This window comes from Theropithecus gelada, chromosome 7a (assembly GCF_003255815.1).
Source record: "Theropithecus gelada isolate Dixy chromosome 7a, Tgel_1.0, whole genome shotgun sequence".
Classification (NCBI taxonomy): domain Eukaryota; kingdom Metazoa; phylum Chordata; class Mammalia; order Primates; family Cercopithecidae; genus Theropithecus; species Theropithecus gelada.
This window is the reverse complement of record NC_037674.1, coordinates 37,370,904-37,389,137: the sequence shown is the minus strand read 5'-3', so window position 1 is coordinate 37,389,137 and position 18,234 is coordinate 37,370,904. Positions and strand designations below refer to the sequence as shown.

Genomic DNA, 18,234 nt, shown 5'->3' with positions numbered 1-18,234 from the left:
TTGAGAAACCCTAATCTAAGGAGAAGACTGAGATTGTCTTCTGCGTTTGTAAGGGACCTCCTGGGTGCAGAAAAAATTGTAGTAAGGAGTTAGAAAGGACACGGAAGAAGTAGATTACTCTTATGAAATCTATAATTCGAGAGAGAAATTGATATCTTAAGTGACTGAAAGGTATCATGTCAATAAAAATGCATAATCGTTGCTTGGGTGATCTTTGGAAGTAGTTTTAAGAATTGAAATATTGTGTTTACATGATTTGGAAAAGATCATACTGTGCATATATTCATATATATATATAGACATTCATAATGAAATTTACAATTAAAAAAGGTTGAGAGGCTGGGCGCCGTGGCTCGTGCCTGTAATCCCAGTACTTTGGGAGGCCGACGCAGGCAGATCACGAGGTCAGGAGATCGAGACCATCCTGGCTAACACGGTGAAACCCCATCTCCATACACACACACAAAAATACAAAAAATTAGCTGGGCACGGTGGCGGGTGCCTGTAGTCCCAGTTACTCAGGAGGCTGAGGCAGGAGAATGGCATGAACCTGGGCGACAGAGGTTGCAGTGAGCAGAGATTGCGCCACTGTACTCCAGCCTGGCGACAGAGCGAGACTCTGTCTCAAAAAAAAAGTTGAGAAGATTGGGGAAAATTACTGGAATGTCCAGAATCAGGAAGTATACTTTAGATGTTGCCTTTAAATTTGAGAAGCAAAGCAAATAAACATTGTCTTTCTGTTTCTATTCTTTATGGATTTAATGCCAAGCAATTCTTACGTATTTTAAAAGTAATTTAAGCAGAATTTCCTTTTAAAAATCCTTGCCACTGTGGATAATTGAGACCTTGATTATTTATTAGCTGTGGGATCCTGGGCACAACATTTCAATTCTCAGTCTCCTAATCTGTAAAGTGGATATATAACACTCAATGTATTTGTGAGATCGATTATGTCAAAATCTTTTGTCATTGTTGATGATATTATAATAATAATGATTAACAAACCTAGCTGGGTGATGGAAAACAGTCTTTGTTTTATTTTCATAAGGATGTTTCTTCTAACTTCAGACTTTTAGAGGTATTAATCTTCTTCTTCTTCTTTTTTTTTTTTTTTTTTACTTTAAGTTCTGGGATACATGTGCAGAACGTGCAGGTTTGTTACATAGGTATACATGTGCCATAGTGGTTTGCTGTACCTATCAACCCATCATCTAGGTTTTAGGCCCTGCATGCATTAGGTATTTGTCATAATACTCTCCCTCCCCTTGCCCCCACCCCCTGACAGGGCCTGGTGTGTGATGTTCCCTTCCTTGTGTCCGTGTGTTCTCATTGTTCAAATCCCACTTAGGAGTGAGAACATGTGGTGTTTGGTTTTCTTAGAGGTATCAATCTTCTATTGAGTGGTAATTTTGTGTAGAGCTATCATTACGTGTCTAAACATTTCTTATTTTCCAAACAAATTTCTTTAAAATAAGACCCCTATTTGCCTTTGAATTTATGCTTATACTTTTACAGTATTACCTACCAGCTAGTTTGTAAGTCAGGCTTTCAAGGTTCAGAAAAGTGCCTGGTGCGTATGTACTGCCTACGTAAGTAGGAAGGTTCATCTAGATTTTTGGTTGCCACAAACTGGTACCAAGAGATAAATTGCATAGCCCTTAGCTATTGAGATGTGTCCAGGATATAATTGTTTTAAGGGTAACATATTTGAAAAGGTATGTTGAAATGCCACATCTTTTGCAATTTGATTTGAGTAGTATTGTTGCAATGTAGAAGCTTTGTCAACTTGATTTTTCAAAATGATTTTCTGTGCAGTCAGCAGGAAAATCCTCCAGAACTCAGAACTCTGTTGTTGTCAATTGCACTGGACAGGTGGAATCAACATAGAGGCTGTGATATGTTAGATACCAGGGTGACTCTGGTGACCAGGAATAGAAGCCAAGTGCCATGCCCTCAGAATCTGTGGCCCTGCACACAGGACTGAACCTGTGCTCTTTACTCTGCTGTCCTTTATCCCACTCCTGACACTTCCCCTTGAGCTGCCAGATATTGTTGGAGCAGCGCGGCATAAGAAAGGAGAATGAGCACTGGACTGGGAATGAGCCAACCTCTTTAATCTTATTCCATCTCTGCTTCCGTCTAGTTGTGTGGCTTTTGGCATGTCTCTGACAAGTGGCCCTTAGTTGCTTATCTGTAAGTGAAAAGGTTAGACAAGGTCATCTCTTCTGTCTTTGAACTTTTGTGATTTGAGCAAGGCAAGAACAACGTGAGATCCTTCATTGGATGAGTGGTACTGCCGCTTCCTCCACATTCATAGTGAGAAAAGGTAGTTAAATAATGTATCTTTATCTTTCATTCTGCTCTTTAACCGATATTGGTGAGTAAGGAGCCACAGTCAATGACAGTGACAAGATAAATGAAGTTCCAGGCTCATGCTGATATACTGTGTGTATATATATGTGTATATATAGTATATATCAGACTATATATTATATAATTTAACAATATTAAGTATATCTAACGTATACTTAATATATTATATATCATTTAATATACTGTAATATATTGTCATAAGAGGTACCTATAGGGCAGCTTGAGAATGAAAGAAAAAGCAGCTCTTTTTGCTTTTTTTTTGGCTTTGACACATAAAAGATGGCAGTATCTAGGTATTTCTAAACCTGTAGAGGAATTTTCTTTAGTCTTTTCCTCCCAGCCAACACTTGGTGTAGTGGAGGCCACATTTCTCATTAGCTTGTCCTATCCCATATAAAATAAACAATAATGAAAAGGTTGATAGTGTAATATATATTTAGGCTCAGTTACTACCAGTTAAAGCAGTGAATAAAAATTTAAATTTAAGCACCTTTTCACATATTTAAGTAGCATTACTAATTACAAATTCACTTCTTTTCTAGAACTAGAACTGAGAATTGGTGCTTTGGTAACCATTCTGCTAGGAAGCTCTACCACACTACTCCATATTATAGGATCCCTGAAGTGAATTGAAAGGGAGAAAGTTCAGTGGTGATGTTGCAGCTTTCTACCTTTCTTTGCCAAAACTTCCTGTTTCAGTAGGGAAATGAGAGGAGTGAGAGTCAGAAGTGTTTCCTTTACTTTTCCTGTCTTCCTCTCTGAAGACAAAGTCACTGTGAACTCATTAAAAGGAGTCTAGATTGGTTAATTTGGGTTGACTAGCTAGATTCATTTGAAATGAATAGCTATAATATTTTCTTTGGTATTCTTTGCTAAAACATAAATCATTAAAATAATTTGATTCATGCTTTAAAAAACTGTTCAATCATCTACTTTAGCTCACCTCCTTGGAAAATGAATGTGTCAGAACATTTGGATATGCTTTCAAATAAATAATGTTTATCTTATAGATACATAAACAAAATCTTAAAAAATAAGTACATAGCATTCTTTATTTCACTGTTCTTTATATGCAAAGCTAGTTTCATGGAGTATAGCATGGTGTTTTTGTTTGTTGGATGGTTTTTGTGTTTAATCGCAGTTTTGGATTAACCTCTATGTTTTATATTAAGAACGTTGACCTGGGAGTCAGAGACATAGATTCTATTCTTAGTACTGCCACAAAAAAATTGTATAACCTTGGATAAACTACCAGATCTCTTTAGACTTTAATATCTTCATGTATAAAGTGAGAGGGGCTTAGATTTGAAAATCTTATGGTCCCAAATAGTTCTAAATCATAACTTGAGAACTTCTGTCTTTTGAGGAAAAAAATAGATTTTTAAAAAGTGCTAAAATGACCATTTTGTAATACCATCTCCTGCATCTGTTTTTCCCCGTGGCGCTATCTTTTCTTCTGGTTATACTCTGAACATAACCCACTTGACTGTATCCTGCCTTTCAGCCTGTGCCCTTGTTACACTAATTTTAGTTATCCTTTTTGTTTTGGATTTTTTTACATCTCTTTGAAAATACAGAGACCAAAAGTGGAACCAACAACCACACTGGCCTGTGAATGCTGAGTCTGATTCTTTTATGGCATTTTTGTTTTCCAGGGAGGTAGAATTACCTTCTAAATTAAAATCCTGCGCCCTTTATGCTCTGCTATTTGGGAGAACAGTGTTGTTCTGAACATAGCATTGAGTGTTGTAAGATTTGAGCCTTGGGGCTACCACTTACTATTAGGTTGCCATAGAATTCTTGGGCTAGTCATTTAACCTCTCCAAGCCTCAGCTTCTATTGCTTAATATATACAACCTGTTTCTTGCCTAGGAGGCTGTGAGGATCAAGTAATGCTATATATCTGAAAGTGTTTTCTAAAATATAAAGATTTATGATCTTATTGTGGTTGTTTCCACCCCAGTACAATATGCATTCTGGAGTCAATATTTATTGAGTACCTACTCTGAGGAGAATCAGTAAAAAGTTTATAATCAGACTGGGGATTTATATAAAGTTAAGTGTTAAGTACCATAAGAAAGGTATAGCCTGAATTTCTGCAAAAGTTTAGAGAGATTATTTCTGGTTGGAGGTATTTAACAATAGGACTATATTTCTTATTTTGTAGGCCACTATGTATTTAAAAAGCCATTCTTGGACTTAGGCAGGCTTTTCCATATTGTGCCAGTACCATTTGATTTTTGTTTATAAATATACTAGCTTGGTTGTTTTCTATAATTTAGCAACTATTTCTAGTTTTTTATTTTTTGCAATGACTCCAGCTCTTTGTGTCATTAGCTAATTTACTTACATTTTCATCTTCTGGTTCACTGAAGAAGAATACTAAATTTTGATACAGGATTTACCCTTTTAGTGTTTTTTTTTTTTTGAGATTGGGTCTTGCTCTGGCTCTGTTGCTGAGGCTAGAGTGCAGTGCCATGATCCTGACTCACTGCAACCTCTGCCTTCCTGGTTTGAGCGATTCTGCAGCCTCAGCCTCCCGAATATCTGGGATTACAGGTGCCTGCCATCATGCTTGGCTAATTTTTTGTATTTTTTAGTAGAGACAGGGTTTCGCCATGTTGGCAAGGCTGGTCTTCAACTCCTGGGCTGAAGTGATCCAATCGCCTTGGTCTCCCAAAGTGTTGGGATTAAGGGCATGAGCCACCGCACCTGGCCCTTTTAGTGTATTTCTTAAAATGTCTTTCAAGATCGGCTTTGAAACTATGGTGACTTTCTAGCAGTGTATGCACATCCAAAATATTTATAGTTTATTAATGAGAATCATATGGGGTCTCTTCTGAAGCACAGCCTACTTACTAAGCATACTGTCTAGCCTCCTCTCGTGGGCCTGTCAGTCCAGCATAAGGGAGATCACTTCACAGAATTTCCTTGTCTGTCACCTTAATCTGTTTAGACTTGGCAAGATTAGAGCCGCTTGATTGTGGGATTGGCTTTAGAGCTTTCCTTGCTGGCAGAGTTAAGTTTATTCATCTCCAATTATTAGTCACCATATCCCGGTTTTTTTTTTTTTTTTAAGATTAGACACAAATATTTACCCTTCCTTCAGTTTTTTTGAGAACTTTCTATGACTCCTATGTGTTCTTAGCCCTGGTGATCTGGCTATCGCAGTAAAGTTATTTACATTGTATAGTATTATTATGTTGTCTTAAGGTAGAAAAGGAAAATGAAATCTTTTTCATCGGTGTTCAGTTAAATATAAAATGGTTGATTTTTAGGGGAGATCTGGTTTAATCTTGGTCTTATAAATTCTTTTTCTTTAAACAGGATTTCTGGAATTCATAGGGTATGGAATGACACTGCTGCATATTTATCAGTCAGAATAGCATGCAGTTTAGTGGAGAGTACTTGTTAGTCCAGTGCCTTACCAAGATAAGTGCTCATCTACTGGTTGAACGAAGGAATGCACTTTTACCTCTTTATACTGGTGCCAGTGTTAATCTGAATTATACTGCTTATTCTTTTCCTATTCTTTGTATTAGAACTAGAGCTCCTCCTTCAGTGCAAATAACTTGGAGAATGTATTATGCTTATTTCACTGTTATAGTTACTGTTTGTTAGATAACATTCACATTTTCAAAGAGGAAGTATGCGTTTGTCAGACTGGGTGGCAGAAATAGATACTTCTTTTTTTGTTTTTTTGTTTTTTTTTCTGAGATGGAGTCTTGCTGTCGCCCAGGCTGGAGTGCAGTGGAACGATCTCAGCTCACTGCAACCTCCGCCTCCTGGATCAAGCGATTCTCCCGCCTCAGCCTCCCGAGCAGTTGGGATTACAGGCTTACACCACCATGCCCATGCCCGGCGAATTTTTGTGTTTTTTTTTTCAGTAGAGATGGGGTTTCACCATGTTGGTCAGGCTGGTTGCAAACTCCTGACCTTGTGATCCACCTACCTTGGCCTCCCAAAGTACTGGGATTACAGGTGTGAGCCACCGTGCACCAGCCAATATTTATTTGTTATTCTTATGTGTCTGGGGGTAAGGCAATACTAGATACAGAAAAAATTTATATAAAAATATTTAAATCATATTGACATGGGAATTTACTTTTGTTTTGTTTCTGCATTTTCCTTCTTATAATTTCCATAATAATTTCACATAAAAATAATATCTAATCATAAAAACTAGAAAATACTGAAAAACATTAATAAAAAATCTATCTTTAATTCTACCACCCAGTAGTAATAATAAGTACAATCTCTTTTTGTCTGGCAGTCTGTCTAAATATACTTGTCTGACTCTGTTAGCCATACTGGTAGTTTTCAATATTTCACATCTTAACTACCACCTGCTATGCTACTACTTGATCAAACAAGTAACGTGTCACTGCAACAGAAACAGCCCATTTTTTATAAGTATATTTATATTTTTACAAACATTGTGTTAGTGCCTTAACAATTGTTATAAAGACTTCATCCCCAACGCAGATGATTTCTGATCACTCCTGGTGACCCTTGGCCCACCAATTGAGAATGACTAGGTAGAACAGTCAGAATTTATGAGCAGAGTTGAAAGTCTGCATATGGCCTTAGATCTTATTAAACTAGTTTGGATGGCTTCAGATAGGCAGTACCATCTGTGCAGATTACCCTGTGGGCTAGAATAGATTTCTCAATTGTAATTTTGTGTCATTCATCATGTGACAGATTTGAATCCAGGAATATTTGTCTTCATGTAATTTTAGTGCATATGTAATATGTAAGGACCTCTTCCCCCTGGCTGCTGAACACACTAGTCTTCCATGACTACTTTATTATTCCTACATCTGGGCGGTGGTGATATCCTGTCAAATCTGCCTCCAAAATAACTCTTTACTGTGACTCTACCTCTTTGATCCTGAAGTTACTGCCTTATTTTAGGTTTTAATTTCTTTTCAGTGTATTATAGAAGTTTCCTGACTGACTGTATTCTTTCATTTCCCTCCTACTATGTACTATAGTATTTTCTTACCATTTGTGAAGTTTTTTCCTCCTTTTCTTCCTTCATTATAGTTTTTGACAATTTATTTTAGAAAATTTGAGAACTGTACGTACACAGAAAATGAACTTTATTACATAGAAATAACCAGTGTGAGCATTATGGCATCTGACAGTTTTTCATTTTTTTCTGTGTATGTGTGGAATGCACACATACTTGTGCATGTATAGATACTTTTAAAATTAGGTCAATCTGGGCATTCTTTTACTTTTTAAAAACTCAGTATTCTATGAACAAGTTCCCATGTCTTTCTACTTTTTTTTGTTTATTTGTAATATAGATGTATTGTGAGTTACGCCTTCTTGCTGGACATTTAGATCTTTAGGTCCTTCTTTCCTTGCTTTCCTCCCTCCCTCCCTCCTTCTGTCCTTCCTTCTTTCCCTCTCAATACTGAAATATCCTTGTAGCTAAATTGCTTGGACAGATCAATAGTTATTCCTTAGGACAGTTGAGTAATGATTCTAAAATAACATAATCTCTGTTTTATATATTTTGTCTCTTTGTTTTGGTGGGTCTGGAATTTTTTATCCTGAAAGCTCTTCATTAGTCTGGCCCTTGCCTACCTTTCTGAACTAATCTTGTATCCTTTTATTTTACCCTCCAGTTATACCAAAACATATGTGCTTTCTAAAGTGTGCCTTACTCACACTTACCTATTTGCCCTCTTTTCTTATCCACCCAGTAAATACTACTTAAGCCTTCCAGCCTAAACCTATGTGTGTTCTTGATTTCCCTCGGCAGTTAGGTGGCTCCTCCTTTTCATCTTGTGTGCACTTCTATTGGAATATTTCTAAAATTTTAGAGAATTGTTAGGTTGGTGCAAAAGTAGTTGCAGTTTTGTCATTAAAAGTAATAGCAAAAACCGCAGTTACTTTTGCATAGTCCCCTCTACTAAGCTGTTTGAGTGCCTTCATAGCAGGGGTATTGTTCTAGTAATCTTTCTCTTTCCAGCACCTAACATATAATGGGTGCTTAATAAATGTTTGTTTAATAATTTTGAGATCTGGGAAAAGCAGATCTCTAAAATGACGTAAACAAATCAAATATACTTTTAAATTTACTCCAAAATACCCGGAAGAAAAAGTTACTTGATTGAAAAATATTAATGGGGAGTATAGCTACTATAGGTTTTAAAAAATAAATGTGTCATAAATGATTAAGAAAACATATAACAGCAATTTATGCCTGCATTTAATGTTGAAACTATAGTTTTATTAGCCTTAACATAATTTAAGTGAAATGAAAACTTTTTCCTTAAATTTTTATGTGAGCATGAATATTTAACTATTGTGTATCAACAAATATAGGAATAGTGTTTAAAATTTGAGTCATGTAATAGTATTTTTATAACTTAGCGTATGAATATAATAAAAGTTGGACTGATTAAAGAATATTAGAAGCACATACAGTAATCATTGGGAAGGTAGAATGTTTGGAGACATGAAAGACTAACACCATGTTTCTGAAGAAAATGTTAATTGATGCCATATTAAGTAACCCAGGATGATTGATCTGACCTTGTAATCATCTCTTTGTATCTTGAGATTTTGGCTTAATCATTCAAAATGATGGCTACTTTCTTTATCTTAAAGTTCTTCTGTCCAAAAAGCTCTAACTTCTTTCCCATTGTTTGTTTAAATGTTAGCTAGTTTAGTATTTTATAATTTCTTTTACACTGGCTTAACCTATAGTATGCTACAATTAATAACTCGTGAGCATATATAGCAACTGTTTTGTGCTGGGAGCCTCTTAAGTCAGCTTTGTTTATCATTGTATTCTTAACAGTTAGCACGGTTTCTTAGTGCTTGGCACTACATTATGATAGATTTACTAATTGGTATGTTGTAATATTTTTCCTCTGTTTCTTTTTTTTTTAAAGGAAATGTGGCTTTAGATAATCTACAGATAAAAGAAAATGCCCTGGTAAGTTTTTTTTAACTATGCTAATAACTCACTTAATTTGGTAAGTTCTTAGAAACCTTTGCTTACTAGGCATCTGATACCAGGTACTAGATAAAGTGATGGAATCACTCAAAGGATTACTTGTTTAACTATTTGCTGTTGGAAAGTCTGAGATTAAAGATTTAGAAATTGTTTCCCCTAATAATCAAAATAATATCTCTTGGAAACGGAGTGTTTCTCCTTAATCTAATTTGACTATATAGTTTTGTAGTTGACTTTTTCCCTATAGAAATATTTTCCTTCGGAAGTATCTTTACATATTTTTGAGCTAAATGAGGGCTGGATTTTAAATAACATAGCTAATAAATAATTATATTTTGGAAATATATTGACGGTCTAGCCTTATTATAGTAATATTAAGAGGTAAAATAGGATTTTCTGGACTCCAGCTCCAGAAAGTAATTTGTGTCATTTATTGTTGAGTTGAAAACAAGCAAAACAATGCCCTCCCCTGCCCAATTAGGTTTCTGTTTAGCTTATTCGGCTAAATGTGAGTTTATGAAGTCACTTAATGAGTTTATTGTTTAATTTTTACAGGTTTCTAACCTCTTATTTTAATTTTTTTAATTTTGTGAGTCGGAGTCTCAGTCTGTTGCCCAGGCTGGAGTGCAGTGGCATGATCTCAGCTCACTGCAACTTCCGCCTCCCAGGTTCAAGCAGTTCTTCTGCCTCAGTCTCTCTAGTAGCTGGGATTACAGGCGCGTGCCACCACGCCTGGGTAATTTTTGTATTTTTAGTAGAGATGGGGTTTTGCCGTGTTGGCCAGGCTGATCTCCCAACTCCTGACCTCAGGTGATCCACCTGCCTTGGCCTCCCAAAGTGTTGGGATTACAGGCGTGAGGCACTGCACCCAGCCTAACTTCTTAATTTCTTTGATCTTTTAGCATGAGTTTAATCATCTGTACAGTGGAGTTAATTATAAAGCAATATAATATCTCTGTGTCTTTGTGGCTTGAATAAGATGAGAAGCAGAGCCTGGCCCATAGTAGGTACTCAAAATATTTAAATATTTTTCTCTTTTTTATATAGGATGCTACAACTTTTTAAATTTTAAACAAAAATTTAGACCTTCTGATTCTGTTGTTATAGATTGAAATAGAGGTTTTTTTTTCTCTATTTATGACAATATAAATAGAATTGTAGTGACAGGATATATATCTGACATACTTAGGAGACAAATTATTTGAACTCTGTTTTAGCCTAATTCAAGTTTTGGTTGTAATTAAATATAATAAACTCTTTTGTAATTTATATTTTTAATTCAAAGTAGCTTCTTTCCCCAGTTAAACCAAATTGATGAGTTTTTAATTTGATATGGGTTCTTTACATTTATTTTGTGTGAAAATTATTTCAGGAGGATTAAAATGAGCATGAGACCACCTTTTTGTAGTTTGCCGTTTGTATCCTGTATAATGTGAAGTCCCTTGAATTTATCTTTCCTGTCCTCCCGGAGGACAGAGCTGCTCTTATTAGCAGCAAAGAATTTTTTTTTTTTTTTTTGGTCTGAAAAAGACTTTTTATCTAAAGCTGTTATAATAGTATTCTGTTCAATTCCTGTTTACACAGAGTTCAGACGTAATCAGATGATCAGGTAAATTGATTATTTCAGTTAATTATTACCTATATTTTGGTGGTCAGATTTTTATAGTGTTAGTATATATTAAGTTACAGCTAACAGAAAGGCTGTACTGACTGGTTTAATTTTTAATAATTCTAAAGACTCATATGATCATTATGGATATCAGTTATTGTTTAGTATTCTTTGAACAAAAAAGGTTATTTGAACTTTCTAGTTGTTTGGAATATAGGTAGGTGAAAGTTTATTATTATTTGTTGGTACCTGTCTGTAACTTATCTAAATGAAATGCTAATTTGGTAAATAATACATTGGGAATCTAGCTTTTCTAAGATTTTTTAAATTTATTCATTTACTAAATATTTGAGAGAGAACTGTTGTTCAGTATTGTTTTCAACTAATTTATGCAAAAAGACTCTTCTTTTTTCTGTTCTAGTATTTCAGATAAACATTGTCCATGTGTTTAAATTCATTTGATTTGATTTTAATTTCCATTTGATTTGGTTTACTTAAAACAAGTAACCAGTTTACCTGGTTATTTACAAACTTTTTCTATTTTTCCTATTTATCATTTTCTTTCTCTTGTGAATTCTTTCTTTAAAGTCAAAGCTTAAGTTATAAATTTTTTTTTGAGGCAGAGTTTCGTCTTGTCACCCAGGCTGGAGTACAATGGCGCGATCCCAGCTCACTGCAACCTCCGCCTCCTGGGTTCAAGCGATTCTCCTGCTTCAGCCTCCTGATTAGCTGGGATTACAGGCACCTGCCACCCCACACCAGGCTAGAGATGGGGTTTTCCCATGTTGGCCAGGCTGGTCTCGAACTCCTGACCTCAGGTGATCCACCCTCCTCAGCTTCCCAAAGTGCTGGGATTACAGGTGTGATCCACCACACCAGGCCTATAAAACGTTTTTTTGGGCTATAAAACATGTCCTTTATGAATTATTCAAATATGGAAAATTTGGTTTTTTTTTTCTTTAGAGATGTGTATTTAAATGATCACACAAAAGTTATTTTTGGGTTGGCTTAATAATTTAAGATGTCCTTTACATTTTCTCTTTCTTCTGAAGAGTGAATTGGATGTTCCTTTTAAAGTCAAGGCTGGCCAAATTGGTAAGTACTTTAGTCTTCATTTGAATTGTTCTTAGTCCTTTCCGTTTTCTATTTTGCTTGTGTTATTTAACATAAAAAAATTTGACTAAAAGTATGAGAGTTTTTTTTTTTTGCGTATGTTAATTAGAGCTTGTCGAGTTCTGAGCCTAATGTATATTACATATAAAACGTACATACTTCTATTTTTTTATGACGAGGTAGAAAATAGAAGTGTATTTGAACTGCAATTGCATTCTTCAGGCTTTGGTTCCACCACACAAAACATACCTTCATTTTCAAATTAGATTTCCAAGTTTTATGTGCTTTTTCTTTAAATGTGAAAGTAGTATAATTTGCAAACTCTAGTAGATAAACTGTAAATGTAGCTTATTTCCTTCATGTTTTGTTCAACCATTTTCACTTGATATATTATGCAGCAATGTGGTATGGAGGATATGTTTTGGTAAGTACAAAGTCTCTCTCTTTGCAGTTAAACTCCTACACTAAGACCATCTCTAAGTAAATATATATCTTTGTTGAATACATTTTTCAATAGGAAATTTAATCTACAAAGTCTTCCCATCTAGTCCATGCTATCTGGTTTTTATTTTTATTTATTTATTTAATTTATATTTTTTAAAATTTTGGATTTAGGTTGTTGGTGTGTATGTTTGTTACATGGATATATTGAGTGACAGTAGGGATTGGCTTTCTAGTGCATCTGTCACTCAGATATTGAACTTTGTATCCAACAGGTAATCTTTCAACCCTCACCCCCCTCCTTCAATCTCTACCCCTTTTTGGAGTCCCCAGTGTCTATTATTTCCATTAAATTTTTTTGTTTTTAATTTTTGTGGATACATAGTAGGTATATATATTTATGGGGTACATGAGATATTTTGATACAGGCATGCAGTGTGTAATAATCACATCAGGGTAAATGAGGTTTCTACCACCTCAAAGTATTTATCCTTTCTTTGTGTTACAAATAATCTAATTAATACTCTTTTAGTTATTTTTAAATGTACAATCAATTATTGTTGACTGTAGTCACCCTATTGTGCCATCAAATACTAGGTCTTATTCATTTCGTCTAACTATATTTTTATATTCATTAACCATCCTCCCCTGTTACCCTTCCCAGCCTCTGGTAACCATTGTTCTACTCTCTGTCTCCATGAGTTCAATTGTTTTAATTTTTAGTTCCCACAAATAAGTGAGAACATGTGAAGTTTGTCTGTTTGTGCCTGGCTTATTTCACTTAACATAATGACCTCCAGTTCCATCCATGTTGTTGCAAATGGCAGGATCTCATTCCTTTTTATGGCTGAATAGTACTCCACTGTGTATATGTACCACATTTCTTTAACCATTCATCTATTGATGGACACTTAGGTTGCTTCCAAATCTTAGCTATTGTGAATAGTGCTGCATTAAACATGAGAGTACAGGTATATCTTCAATATACTGATTTCCTTTCTTTTGGATATATACCTAGCAGTGGGATTGGTGGATCATATGGTAGTTCTGTTTTTTTTTTGTTTGTTTGTTTGTTTGTTTTTGTTTTTTTTTTAGATGGAGTCTCACTCTGTTGCTCAGGCTGGAGTGCAGTGGCACGATCTCGGCTCACTGCAAGCTCCGCCTCCCGGGTTCACACCATTCTCCTGCCTCAGCCTCCTAAGTAGATGGCACTACAAGCACCTGCCACCATGCCCGGCTACTTTTTTGTATTTTTAGTAGAGATGGGGTTTCACTGTGTTTGGATGGTCTCGATCTCCTCACTTTGTGATCTGCCTGGCTCAGCCTCCCAAAGTGCTGGGATTACAGGCGTGAGCCTCTGAGCCTGGCTGGTAGTTCTATTTTTAGTTTTTTGAGGAACCCCCAAATTGTTCTTCATAGTGGCCGTAATAATTTACATTGCCACCAACAGTGTACAAGGTCTTCCTTTTCTCTTCATCCTTGCTAGCATTTGTTATTGTCTATCTTTTGGATAAAAGCCATTTTTACTGAGTTGAGATGGTATCTCATTATAGTTTTGATTTACATTTCTCTGATGATGTGATGTTGAGCACCTTTTCATATACCTGTTTGCCATTTGTATGTCTTCTTTTGAGAAATGTCTATTCAGATCTTTTGCCCATTTTTAAATCAGATTATTAGATTTTTTCCTATAGAGTTGTTTGTGTTCCTTATGTGTTCTGGTTATTAATTCCTGTCTCTTGCTTGCCCTGGCAATGTCTCTGTGGAGCTCAGTATACTGCAAAGGCCACTATGCATCTTTATGTCTATGTGTACCCATTGTTTAGCTCCCACTTACAAGTGAGAACATACAATATTAGATTTTCCACCTTTGAGTTGATTTACTTAAGATAATGGCCTCCAGCTTCATCCATCTTGCTATAGGGAACATGATTCCATTCTTTTTTTTATGGCTGCATACTATTCCATGATATATATGTATCACATTTTCTTTATCCAGTCAACTGTTAATGGACACTTAGGTTGGTTGCGTGACTTTGCTATTGTGGATAGTGCTGTTTAAACATATGAGTGCAGGTGTCTCTTTATATAATGATTTATTTTCTTTTGGGTACTCAGTAGTGGGATTGCTGTTTCTATTTTTAGTTCCTTGAGATATCTCCATACTGTTTTCTATAGAGGTTAAACCAGTCTACATTTTCACCAACAGTACACAACTGGTCCCTTTCCTCTGTATCCATGCCAATATCTGTTATTTTTTGGTTTTTTAATAATAACCTTTCTAGCTGGTGTAAGATAGTATCTCAGTGTGGTTTAAATTTGTATTTCTCTGATAATTTGTTATGTTGAACATTTTTTCATGTGTTTGTTGGCTGCTTGTATTTCTTGAGAAATGTTTGTTTATGTACTTTGCTGTTTTTAATGGGGTTGTTTTCTTCTTGTTCAGTTGTTTGAGTTGCTTGTAGATTCTGGATATTTGTCCTTTGTTGGAGGCATAATTTGCAAATATTTTCTACCCTTCTATAGGTTGTCTGTTTACTCTGTTGATTATTTCTTTTGCTGTGCAGATGATTTTTATTTTTACTTTTTAAAAATTAATTAATTAATTTAGAGACAAAGTCTTGCTCTGTTGCCCAGCCTGGAATGTAGTGGCACAGTCATGGCTTACTGCAGCCTCAACTTCCTGGGCACAAGGGATGCTCTCACCTCTGCCTCCCAAGTTGCTGAAACGACAGGTGTGTCACCATGCTTGGCTCGTATTTGTGTTTTTTGTAGAGATAGGGTTTCATCATGTTGCCCATGCCATTCTTGAACTCCTTGGCTCAAGTGATCTACCTGCCTTGGCCTCCTAAAATGCTGGGATTACAGGTGTGAGTCACTACGCTTGGCCTAGAAGCTTCTTAGTTAAGTCCCGTTTGTTTAATTTTGTTTTTCTTGCATTTGCTTTTAGGGTCTTTGTCATAAATTCTTTGCCTAGGCTGATGTCCGGATGAGTTTTTCCTCTAGGAATTTTATAGTTTCAGGTTTTATGTTTAGGATTTACTTTAAAAAATATATAAATTACAACCCAAAATGACTTACTCTTATAATTTTACTTATGCTACATCCTTTCTTCCAACTTCATCACCCTGCTATTACACCATATCACTTTTATTCTTTATTCAATATTCTGTATTATAGGAAGGCTTTGTCTTTCACTACTCTAGCATCTCTTAGCAATTATTTGGATAATTCTGTTTGGGTCATTTTATATGACATATATGTTTCCTTTTAATATATAAGAATATTTTTATGTTTTTGTCTCTTGAAACAGGATAAATTTTCTTAGATGAAAAGCAAGTTTAGGCATGTGGCATCTTTTTTGTTTGTTAAATAGCTCTGAATGTGGTGGTGATGTGTAGCAGTGCTCTAGAAGTATTGTGGCCCTATATGCTTAACTGAAATCCTAGAATATAGAAGTTGTAGCCATTCATTTGTTATTTTACTTTTGAAATATTTATGTACAAGACTATGCAAGTGCTGTGAGAGATGCAAGGATGAAGGTGATATCTTTGTCTTCAAGGAAGTTATAGACATCTAAAATTAGAACATAGATGAAAAGTGTATTTCCAGTGTCTTGGATGAATTATAGCTGACTACAGAAATTTTGCATTACTTATTATATTCTTACAACTAGATTTATATTTTGGAGGAGGTTTCTAATGGTTCAGAATTTGTTCTTTTTGCTTTTAAAGTACACAAAGACTTAATGACTTCCTTCAGTGCTACCCAGTGAGTTAATGAGAGACCCTTTACAAATAAGTATGCAAAGTATATTGTCTTTATAACTACCTTTTTTTTGGTTTACAGAGCATTTATATTAGTTGTTAAATTTCTCCTTAGGTTAAAATATTGTATCTAACCTGTAGGGTCAGTGTGGCTTAATTAAGCTCAAGTGTGATTTGTTTTTCTAAGAGCTAGACATATTTGTGGGTGCCCTTGAGTTACCCTTTTTCTTAAAAATTTAAAAAATTTAAAAAATTTCCTGATCTATAATAGGAGGGGGTAATATATAAAAAACACAATTCTAGGAAGTTTATGAGGGATGGGGGGATAATGAGTATAAATGTAGAGAAGAAAAGGTTTAGGGAACAGACAATCCCTTTCTGGTGTGCTAGTTAAAGGGACATTTCCCACTTTTTCAATCTTATGCTCACCAAGAAGGCAATCAAATAAATTTTGTTAGGAGATTTTGAGATAATTACAAATGTAACAGTACCCATTGTAAATATAAAATCATTGGACTTAGAAATGACCCAGAACGTTGTAGACTTCCCTTGACATGTAAGCCATTTAAGAAACTCAGCAGGTTTACAAGCTGAAGAGAATTGAAAATCTAAATGGAGAAATCATTTGATATTTTAACCTTGGGAATAGATACCTGGTAAAACTGGCTTTCCTACATATCCATCTAGGTGACCTCAAATATTCTGTCTTACATTGCATTATTTTATTTTCTCTTTAGTTTGTTATACTGTTTTTCAGTTCTTTGAACTTTGAGCATTTTCATTTAAAAATGATTTTAAATGAAAAACCACCAGTGATTCTGGTGGTGTAAGCAACTTAATTACTCACATACAAGCATGACTTAGTTGAATCAAATTCTTTTCTTCTGAAAATCTTGATTAGTATCTCTGAGAGACCTATAGATTTTAAATATAATTTTAAAAATTATGATGAAGGAAGGTATTTTATTTTGGAACATGTAAAACTTATGTGTAGGAAAGGTTTGGATAGAATTGCTATAGCAAGGCAGATTGGGGACATTTTGCTGCCTGGAGACCTGGAAAGAGGGAATACTAGAGATTAGGGAAAGAAACATGGAAAGATTTGATAGGTTTTGCTTGTTTCAAAATTTAGCTGAGAGCATGCCCCTTTGGTCTTCTCTTGTCTGCCCTGAACCGGCTTTTCCCCCATAAAACCCCAAACTTGGGACAGTAATGGATTAGGGCCATAGTTCATCTGTGTCCTGAGTAAAAGTTTTTGTGGGCTCATCTCAGGAGGACCTGACATGAATACCATTGTTTCCAAGAGAGAACTTGGAGTTCTGTCTTCTAAGTGATTTATAAGTAAGATATTTGGAATATAACTGGTCTGAGTTGCCTGTGACTCCTAACACTATTCATAGTACAGTATGCCTTGCCTTTAGAGCTAGCCTCTTCCTGTTGTGACAATTTGATATGCTGTCAAAATTCCCTTTGCACAAAGTTCCTTTGCATCTCTTCTCTGTGTTACTGCTTCAATTCCTGGTAGCTTGTACAGATATTATTTTACTGTTGATCTGTAAAGATTTATTTGTTGATGTGGATAGAAGAGCATGTGCAATATTAAGACTATCAGCTGTTGTCGTGCACCAAATCTGGTTCAGCATCCTTACTAATAATCTCATCACTGCTTAACTCACTAGATAGACTTAAGCAATTAATTTAACTTATCTAGGGCTGACTTTGCTTTTTTTCAGGATTGAAATAATAGCTGACTTATTCATTTTATAGTTTTTGAATATTAAATGGATAATGGTTATCAAAATATTTTATATTGAAAAATAGAGATTACAATGTGAATATTCACTTAATAGTAATATTATGTGGAAAAGACCTTTGTAAACTTTAGTGTTGGAGTTTTTTCATTTTTTCTGAGTGATATACATACTATATGCATGAAGAGTTTTTTATGCTTT

General features: G+C 35.1%; 1 protein-coding gene across 2 annotated transcripts in view; it reads left to right on the top strand.

Annotated features, from left to right (window-relative positions):
• Positions 1-18,234, top strand: part of VPS13C (vacuolar protein sorting 13 homolog C) — a 194,147-nt gene that overhangs the window by 3,675 nt on the left and 172,238 nt on the right. For both annotated transcript variants that reach the window (XM_025389713.1, XM_025389712.1), the window contains exons 2-3: positions 9,288-9,331; positions 12,014-12,056. In XM_025389713.1, coding sequence (XP_025245498.1) covers positions 9,288-9,331; positions 12,014-12,056 — 87 coding nt within the window. The remainder of the gene's footprint in view (positions 1-9,287; positions 9,332-12,013; positions 12,057-18,234) is intronic.